Genomic DNA, 9,802 nt, shown 5'->3' on the forward strand with positions numbered 1-9,802 from the left:
GTGTCTGAGCTCCTCACTCGCCAAAGCCCTGCCAAACCAACAGTGCTTTGGGGAGGAGGAGGCCGGACAGAGCAGGAAGGTCCATGTTGATTCTGGAGAGATGTGGTGAATTAGAATGGAGGTGAATTAGAGCTGCAGGCAGGAGGGTGCTTCTGCCCATGCTCGGGAAGGCTGCTGCTGGGTGCAGGGTGGATGTTGTGGGATGGTTTAGTTCATGCATGGTTGAGCTGCTCAGCCTCGCATGGTGGTGAGTCGTGGTGTGCGGCTCCATGTACCTGCTCCGTCCTTGGGGATTGGTCCCATGAGGGTTCCCCTGGGGATTTGGGCTTCCAGGTATTGGAGATGGTCTCTCTTGCATCCCCTGCAGAGCATAGCTGTGTGTGTGTGACATGGTGGAGCAGTAGCATCACTTCTCCAAAAGCACCACCAGTGTGGGAACGGACCAATTCCTGGTTCCTCGGGTGGGTTCACACTCACTGCAGGGTTTCTCCATTTTCCATTTCATTCAGCCAAAGAAACTTGTGGATGCTGCCCAATAACCCTGCCTGGGGCAGCAGGGTGTGCAGAGGGGGTAGGTGCTGGGTGACATGGGGATCTTGTTCTCTATTCCACCCTCCTTTGCAGCCATCAGTTCATTCCCAGTTTCCCAAGGGACATATTCTCCATCTTCACCAAAACCACAGTGCCATGGGCTTGTGCCAGACTCTTTGCCGGGATGAGATGTTGGCTCTGGGATGCAACTAGGGTGGGAACAGCTACAAATAACCTCTGTTTCCTCGCTGCAAAGGCAGAGCAGAGAGAGATAGGGAGATGGAGCAGCGTGGTGGTGTGTCTCCCATGTCTAGGGAGCAGGGGCATGTGGCAGTGCAGGTGCCTGGCTACAGAAAGCACTGGCTGCATGGAAGCAAGGCAGGTTTGCGCCTTGTCTGCACTGGGGCTGTGCCTGGCTAGTTAAAGGGGTGGCAGAGCCACCTCTCAGGTGTACCCAGGGAGCCAGGCAGGGGCTACAAATGCATATCTGGCCATAGGGGGAGGTTGAGCTCACCGGTGTGGCTCAGGGTTCTGTGGGATCCACAGTGCTTTTGGATTCAGACATCCAGAGACCTCAGAATTCAGGTCTGCCCCTGCCAGCTGTTGTTTTCTAAGCCAAGGTTCAGGAGATGGTTTATCTGCCCCTGAGGTCTGGTTGGGTCACGGCTGAGGAGGGGTGATGAGGTGCCCGCAGGTAGCTGGGGGTCCGATGCCTCGTGTTGCCTGGCATTTCCCTTTCTCAGGGCACCAGCTTCACCAAGGCCCTCACTTACCACTGGGGATGCTGCCGGCAGAGCCGGGCAGGGTCTGGCCATGCAGAGCCGCCTCTGAGTCTCCAGCCTGCAGTAGCGGTTCTGGTTGGAGACGCGGGTAGAAAAGCCCATGCCGCAGGTGGCTGAGCAGGCGCTCCACTCCGTGCCCCACTCCTGGCATGGGTACGGCAGCAGCGGGGACACTGCCCTTGGGGCTGCATGGAAAGAGATGAGGGAGAAAAGGGTGGTTGGGGGCAGTCGCTGTGCAGCATGCTCTGCATGGCAGGCAAATGTGCAGAGAGGTGTCTCCTGTCGATGTTCACAGCCTGTGGTGAAGGGGCCAACCCCAGAAACCTGTGTGTTCATCCCTTCACTGGCACATCCTGCATCTTACCTGCCCCAGCATCCTGGAGGGGATGGTGCTGGTCCCGGGCTTCACAGATCCACTCAGGGCAGCACTTCCCTGGCACCTCCACGCGCCGCGGGTAGGGGCAGTCCGGGGTGGGCAGGCGGACATCCTCCTGGCACAGCGGGATGCAGGTGAAGCCCCCATCCAGGCAGCGGCACTGGAGCTTGCAGCTGGGCTGGAAAACCTCCCCATCCCGATAGACCCGGCCGTTCACCTCGCAGCCCTCTTCGATGTCTTCAACTGCAAGTGACACCCAGGGAGCCCGTTAGGGACAAAGAGGCAGAAATGTGGGTGGCAGAGGGGACTGCTGAAGGGAGCTGTGGGGATTGAAGTGTGGGGGGGGTCACAGAAGTGACTAGGGGGTTATGTGGGGCAGAGATGGGTTTGCATGAGCATCTGCATCGCCCAGCCTCCTCCCCTTCCCTACCTCCTCTCCTCATCTCTTTTTTCAAGCAAAAAGCTCACCAGTTGTTAAGAAACCCACTGCCCTTTGGCTCTGACCCTGCCTTTCAGGGCTTTCAGGCTCGGAAACGTTTCCCTCCGGCTTCTCTGCAGGACCCCCAGGCTCCATACCCTGCAGCAACCCCGGACCCCCATACCCATCCCCGCTCAAACACCCTGCATCCCCAGTCAGCAAACAGCACCAGAGCTGGAGCTGCAGCACAGCCCTGCGGCCGCGCTGCATGAATCATCCTCGCCAGAGCTGCTTCCCTGAAAGCTGCGGGATGTGTGGGGCCATGGCTGGAACTGGGGGTGCAGGGATCCCCGGGGGGCAGCGGCCACCCCTGTGCTCACAGTTGCAGGTGGCTCTCCCCATGGGTGCTGCGCTGTAGTCACACACGAGGCCCTGGCTCTGGTCGCAGACGTGCAGGAAGTCGCAGGGCTCTCCCAGGCGCCGGGCGCAGATCTTGCAGCAGCCGCAGCCATCCAGGACCAGGGGGGACCCGCGGGGGCAGCGGGGGGGCACCCAGGGGCAGTAGCAAGGTCTCCGGCACAGCTGGGCACACACCTGCAGAGAGAGGCAAAGCCGTCGCTGGTTCCGTACAGGCTGGGTTTGGCCGTTTCACTGGCACAGACACACAACCTCTCACTCATGGGGGCAGACTTTTGGTGGAGGGAGAATCTGCACATCCGTGGGAATACAGCAAAGCAGCCTTGAGAGCTGCTGGTCCCTTAGGGCACAATGTACCCTAAGGAAAACCAGGGAGAATCAGGGATGCTCAGCGCTCTGCAGGATGGGGACTGAAACGCACCGCTGCTCTGAGTACAGAAAAGGAGATGGAGTTACAAAGCCGACATCACAGGTAGTGGTGGTTATTTAACATATTTAGCAGGGCTGGCAGCCCCAAGCAGACCAGCAGGACTGAGGGAGGAAGGTGGGGAAGGCATCCTGGCTCTGAGGCAGCAGGTTGTACCCAGCTGGAGATGTGGCTTTGCAGGGGCCGAACGCGCATGGCACCTAACTCTGGACAGTCTTAACAGCCCTCATGCATGCCAAGGAACAGGGCATTGCATTGGCAGTGGGGGAACCTCGCTGCTTTCCTTCCTGCTCCAGCTGCCTCCTCTGCCTGTCCCTGCCTGCAGCATCCTCTGCCTGGCCTGGCCTGCTGGGAAACGAGCCCTGCGATAGGCACAAGGAATTACATTTCCCCTCCTAGCTAGACCGAGTAATCCCTTTGGCAGGGATGTGCACGGCAGCCGTTTGCCTGCTCAGTGACTGTTTGCCAGGGATGTTCCTGCAGGAGATCCCCCAGGCAGGTAGGTGTTTATATCCATGGCCTGAACAATTACCCTGGCACCAACAGCTTTTGCAGGCAGCACTTATGCTCCTGTCATGTCGCATCTGACAGGGCTGTTGCATACAGAGCCTGAAGCCAAGTGAGTTGGCTCTGCAGTTTGGATGTGGCTTCTTTGCCAGCTGTGAGCTGCATGCTGCAGTTCTGATCCACCCTCCAGCAGCCCTGCTGCTCCACTGCATGGCCAGCACATGCTCAGCCAATGTGCAACCAAAGCATTCATCCCTTTGCTGGGCCAGGTACTGTTGTGTGCACTGAGACCTCCAAGAGATGGATGGGTTCCGCTGGACCATGTTGCTTTAGATACCATTTTTCTTTCTCTTTTAGTTTCTCCCAGTAGCATCAGGTCTGCCACAACCAGTTAGAGAAGGTAGGCACTGGTGTGCTCTCTGTTCCCCATTTGCAGCAGTTCAGATGGTTTTGTATGGGGCTGTACAAATGTCAATGCCAGCAGCTGGAGATTAAATATATATAGAATGGGCTGAGCAATCTGGGTCTTGTTCTGGTTCTCTCAATGAGCAGCATTATTAGTGTAGCAGAAACCAGAGAGCGACTTGTGGCTTGAAGCACTGGCTGCGGTGGCCAGGTTTGGGCTGGAGAATGAGGGCCTTTGGTGATTCTACAGGCACTCAGGAGTGCCTGGGGCAGGACTCATTCCTCCCTCACAGTTTACCCAGGCAGCCAAGGGCATTTTTCATCTTTCAGGAGGCTGCTATTACAAATCAATGTTTTAGAAAGCTTAGCCAAGCCATTAATCCATTTCCCCTTGCTCCTTGTAATTAACTTGTCTTTAGATGACAATGTGGTTCCTATCAGAGATCTTAAATGCCTGGGAAAGGAATCAAACAGGCACGATGCTGCCACGATGTCCCTGCTTGCAGAAGGTCTGCTTTGGGATTCAAGCAGCAATTACAACTTGGAGCTGAGATACCCCACACTTTTCAACATTCCTGTTCTCTGCACAGGCAGCTGTGTTCACACAGAATCCAAGGGAAAAAAGGAATCACTGCAATAACTCAAATCCTGTCAGAGGCATTGGCTTTGCATGAGCATCCCGGGCAGGGGGAGAGATGTGTAATGCTGAGGCCGGTGCCTGGGGCTTGGCCTCCTGCCCTGGGAGACGAAGGAATCTTCAGGAGCTGCTGCTGCGGAGCTGGGGCTCGCTCACAGGGACACATACCACAGCCCCAGAGCTGCGGGGCCAGGCGAGCAAACAGCGCATTGCTGTCATTCCTGTGTGCTCCCTGGCCTTGCCCAACAGACGCCTTTGGCCCATGAATGTTGAGACCCTGCTGCTTCATCGCAAATGTCTCTCCCAAGCATAGCTCTGTCCCAGTGGGACTGCATCAATACAGCCTGCCTGCAGCCAGCGTTAGGCACCGGGCTCCTTGCAACGCCCCAGTACTCCCTGCATCTCACTTCGCAAGAACCGGCTCCTCCCCGAGTAAGGCTAAAGCGGCCCCAGGGCCCCGTCTCCCTTACCTTGGAGAGGATGCAGAGGAGGGAGAGGAAGAGGAGCTGCTTCTCCAGCTGGAGCCTCATGCTGCTCTCCCCTCTGCCACTGCAGCACATCACCCCCCAGGCAGTTTGGAGGCAGCGGCGTGTTCGCAGGTTTTAAAGCCCCGAGTAGGTCCTGCTGGTGTTTATACTCTCCCTGCTCTGATGTCACTCACAGGCTCCAGTATAAACATCAGTAGGTTTGGACAAGCCTCAAGATTCTCTTCTTTTTTTTTTCTCTCTTTTTTTTTTTTCCAGCCCACATTCCAGCTGCCATTTCCACTCCCCTCAAGGTGAGAACGTGCTGTCCACCCAGGCAGGGAGGGAAGGGATGGGATACTCTCCCCAGGGAACATGGGAGAGGGCTGGGGGGTGAACCAGCTCCTTGCTGTTCCTTGCAACCAGGAGGGAAACTCCACGCATCCTTCTACTGAGCAGGGTCTGCACAGGCAGAGCTGGGGTCTCCCTTCTGGGCTTGAAGGGTTTGGCAGGGCTGTCCCATGGATCATTCCCAAGCTGGAACAGAGCACCCACCCTGTATTTTGTGCTGAGCCTAATGCATGGCAGGCTGTGGGAGAGGGCTGAGCTGGCCCTGAAGTCAAGGGCAGGATCCTGTCCCTCCATCACTGAGGACAGTGTATGACCGGAGCAGGCTGCAGCAGTTTTCCAGGCAAGCTCTCCAGGCAGTAGAGATTTGCTTCCCTCTCTGTTTCTCTGCCACAGCCAAAGCTGGACAGGGATTTGCTGTGGTGGTGCTGCTGCCACAGCATCCCTGTCCTGTGTGGGGCTGTGGCTGCCCGGGGAGCCTGCAGGGGCAGAAGGCTGTTAGGTTTCACGGTGTACCCTGTTTACATGGTGCAGGGGGCTGCAGTCTGGCCCTGGTGACTTTAACCCTTGCAACCCCAAATTCAGCTCCTGAAAATCATGTCTGAAGCAACATGAGAATTTAAAATCCGAGCTTGAGGAAGAGAAGTGGGTGCTCAGCAGTTGCCTCCCAATGCTTTACCCCTTGTCAGTCTGCCCTGTATGAGCTTTCCCTTTGGCCACTGTGTCTTGGGGATGCAAGGCTGGCTCTTAGGAGAGGAAAACATCCCAAGGCCTTCGGGGAACTGAGCCCTTCTCCATGTTTTCACCCCTCTGATCTTATCACAACGTGTAAGGGGAATTTGTGAGTCCAGAGCCCAAAGGAAAGGCCTGAGCTCACACAGGGATGCAGGATGCCCTGCAGCTCTCCTGGCTCCTCTCCTGTCCTCAGCTCTGACTCTTGCTATAGCCTGGAAGCCAGGGCAGGGCAGAGCCCGGCACGGAGGAGCGCACAGCCAGAGCTCTCCTGTTACCACCCAGACGCTCTGCTTTGGTTTTGCTTCGTTAGCTGCCACTGGTCTGTTAAGGAGGTCATGGCAGCTTGTGGAAATACCAGGCCACCTTCCAAAGGCGGCTGTCACTTATCCGTGCGCGGCTCCTCGTGTTGGAGCTCCAGTTCCCTGCATCACCCAAGCCATGCCTGGAGGTCCAGGGATCTGCCCTGGCATCCCTGTGTGCTGCAGGGGAGGTGTGAGGAGCACGCAACAAGCCAGAAGGTTCCATACCAAAGGCTGGAGCCACATCCTGTGGTGTTGCTTTCTCCTGCGCTCCAGGAGCTGGTGCCCTCCCTCTGGCTACCACGTTTCAGACGCTGCAGCTGAGCCAGACACCCTGGAGGCAGCTGCAGTGCCTCTATCAGCACAAGCACTGATGCAGCCTTGCCACAGGGGCACAGGGAGCTCAATTAATTATACCAGGCTTGTGTTTGTTAGGGACTCCTGATGAACGGGAATGACTTCCTTCCCCAGTTAGAAATCAGGTGACAAGTGCTGGTAAGGGAAATAAAACCCTCTTGTTGCCCACAGTGAGCAGCTCTGGGAGCAGCCAACAGCTCCACGTGTGAGGCTTTGGGGGTCAGTGGGACACCCCAGGGGGGCTGGGGCTCAGGGCTACCCAGGGAAGCCCACTGGCCATTAACCCCCTGCCTGCCCTCTCTGGGGTACAGGTTTGGCTCTTTGGGGGAGGAACCCCTTATTAATCCCCTCCCTCAGCTTGGGATAAGAGGGGACATTAATTTACCACCACTACCACCACCTGATGTCACTGAGATCTTGCTGCGGTAAGTTGACATCACTGTGATGGTATGACATCACCAGGAAGCCAGCAGTCAGCTGCAGCACCAAGTCAAGCAGCCAGACAGGGGCCAAACCCACCATCCCATACCTAGCCACCTCCCATACTTCAGCTGCCATTGGCAGTCCCCAGTGGTACCTCGCTGGGTTTTGGGGATGCCCATAGGACCTGGCTGGAGGGATACCCACAAAGTCTGCCTGACTCTGCCTTCCCCAGGAGGCTTTTCTGTGGGTGATATGGGCTTGAATTCCCTTTTCCTGGCTCTCCATGTCTCAGATGCATGCCCAAGTCGCTGTTCTGGGGCTGCAGGCAAGGCCTGGCAGAGCAATACAGCCCTTGCACAGGTTTTGATTTGCAAAGCTGCATTAGAGCAGCACGTTAGCAGTTCATTTTATAGATAGTCAGTTATAACCCTTCTCCTCTGGAGCATGTAGCCCATATGTGTTCTGCACCATACGTGTGATTTCATAGCTAGTAATTAAGTCCATATGTTGTGCTCCGCAGTTTCCATGGTATTATCCTCAGTTTTTTTTAGGGGTTGTAATATTTGTTTTTTTGTGGTGAGTTGTGCAAGAAAATAGTTGATACAGGGATCTGAATACATCTCCTTTGAGTTAGCCGCTGGCGAGCTCTGCTGTTTCTATAGAAATGAAGGAACTGACCCAGTGAATTTACATTTTAGACAGCTGGGTTTTTTCATGTCTGTGCCATTTAACATGCCATCATGAATAACACTGCAAAGCCCTCATCTGAGCACCCTGCTCAGCTGAAATTGCATCCATCTGTGATGGATATAGACTATATTCTCCCTTGATCCCTTTCCTTTGCTCAGGATGCTCTCCTTCTTTACACTGTGTGTTGAACACCCTCGCGAGAGCTGGCTGAAGGCAGACCTAGATCTGGACATCCGTCTCTGTTAGGGAGCACCTAGGCTGTCCTGGGTCCTTGCTGTTTATCTTCATATCCACAGTGAAATCATGGGTCGAGGGTGATCCCAGCTCCGTACCTCAGTGGGAAGGATGTTCCCTTTGCTTCTGAGCACTCCTGGCTCAAATCCCTGCTGCAGGGGAGCAGAGCTGCCTATGGAGGGTGAGCAGCACTGGTGGGAAAGCTGGACAGACACCCAGCTTGGAAAAGCCAAGAGCCCTGAGCTGAAAAGGAGACGTTTCAGGTCTCCCTCGGCCGTCGGACACTTTGGGTGGTTGCTGGCTGTTGTTCCTGAGACTTCTGGAAACACCCCGGCTTTGGGAAACTTTGAAATACCTTTGTTTTTGGCAGGATGAGAAAGTTGTTTCCTACCCAGAATGTATCCAGCTCCAGTTTCAAACAGCAAGAGCCGAGAGAGGTGATGATGGCCGTTTCCATCCCTGTCTGGATGGTTTTATTCCCTCTGGTTCTCACACCTTAACTGGAGAGTGGAGCTGGGCTGGGAGGACTGACCACCCCAAGGGACAAGGGATGGGCCAGGCAGTCTTCTACCTTGAGGTCACTGCTTCCACCCTAGACCCGGGCTAGGAAAGCCTGAAAGTATTTACCATCTGGTGCCTGGCCAAGTGACTTGCGAGAAAAGAATTCAGGGCTGCCATCCAGATTGTGATGGTCGGGCAACTACATCAGGAAACCTCGGCTCCATCTGGGACCAGCTGACCCTGCCGAGCTCCAGCCACTGCAGTGAGCCCTCTCCAAAGGAGAAAGGGTCTTTGGGATGGGGAGCAGTGCATGGTGCTTGATCCTTCACCATTTCCCAGGCATTTTGAATTAGGTTTTGTTAGAAAGAAGCACTGATAAATGGGGCTCGGTTCTGGTCTCAGAGTTTGACATCGCCAAGAGGAAGGAGCTGAGTGATTACACGGGAGCAAAGGGACAAGAAAAGGCTGTCTTAGCCAAAAGTGTAGTGAGATCTCCTCATTCAGACTGAGGGGCTCCTCATTAGTACAGCCCAGCCTGTACCAGCTGTTGTGAAAAGACAATGCTGTTCTTAATAGACATCATCAAACAGTAATCCTGGGGGAGGGGGGTATTTTGCTGCAGTCCAGACAAGAGCAATTCATAATTGTCCCCCTAAGTTAAACATTCAGATAACCAGAGAGTAAGACTTCCATAAAACAAAGCCTGGAAACTTCAGCCAGATGAGTCTTTCCGTTGTTACTTGGAAAAGAGTGTCAGAAATCCTCACGTATCAAACATGATGATCCTCTGAGAGTTTATTTTGGTATCAAACATCACCAAACATAAGATCCTTTTAAAAAAATCTCACTACAAGTTTTGTCTTACAGACAAGATGCAAACCCCAGATCCTGACCCTGTGCAGTTCCTGACAGGCCCGTGGTATTTTCCATGGAGCTGCACGGCTAACTCATGTTTCCTCATCAGTTTGCTCATTCTTTTGACTATCTCTGTTTTTCTTGTGGTTTCAGGCTAAAATAGATGTGTTTTTCCTTCGGTTCTTGTCTTCCTCGAGCGTGCTGTGTGTTCTGAAGTAGCTGCCATGTCCCTTGCAGCTTCAAACAGGTTTCAAATTGAGGCTTCCACTAAGGTGATGATGCTGTTAGGTCTCACCAAACTCACCTTGTAATTGCAGCCAGCTTTGCTTTGGGAAGGCAGAGGTTAGGTGATGTCTGTGTTTCCTTCCAGCCCTGTTTCCTGTGACGCTGGGAAGA

The 9,802-nt window shown here is 54.7% G+C and overlaps 1 protein-coding gene across 1 annotated transcript; it reads right to left on the reverse strand.

The window, feature by feature from the left end:
• Positions 1-5,139, reverse strand: CCN5 (cellular communication network factor 5). The gene is made up of 5 exons (XM_061441484.1): positions 4,971-5,139; positions 2,488-2,701; positions 1,678-1,932; positions 1,305-1,498; positions 1-779 (listed from the first exon to the last, which is right to left on the reverse strand). Exons 1-5 carry the CDS (start codon positions 5,058-5,060, stop codon positions 756-758), a joined length of 777 nt encoding a protein of 258 aa, XP_061297468.1. The 5' UTR covers positions 5,061-5,139; the 3' UTR covers positions 1-755.
• Between the last annotated feature and the right edge of the window lie 4,663 nt (positions 5,140-9,802).

Source organism: Pezoporus flaviventris, unplaced genomic scaffold, assembly GCF_033815535.1.
Source record: "Pezoporus flaviventris isolate CSIRO_AGI_PZ_B2104156 unplaced genomic scaffold, CSIRO_AGI_Pfla_v1 ptg000213l, whole genome shotgun sequence".
Classification (NCBI taxonomy): Eukaryota; Metazoa; Chordata; class Aves; order Psittaciformes; family Psittacidae; genus Pezoporus; species Pezoporus flaviventris.

Coding starts and splice junctions, on each gene's coding strand:
- CCN5 (XM_061441484.1), bottom strand. CDS start 5,060: ATGTGCTGCAGTGGCAGAGGGGAGAGCAGCATGAGGCTCCAGCTGGAG. Junction 1,933..2,487: donor GGGGAGAGCCACCTGCAACT/GTGAGCACAGGG, acceptor TGTCACTTGCAG/TTGAAGACATCGAAGAGGGC. Junction 780..1,304: donor TGCCGGCAGCATCCCCAGTG/GTAAGTGAGGGC, acceptor CTGCCTTTGCAG/CGAGGAAACAGAGGTTATTT.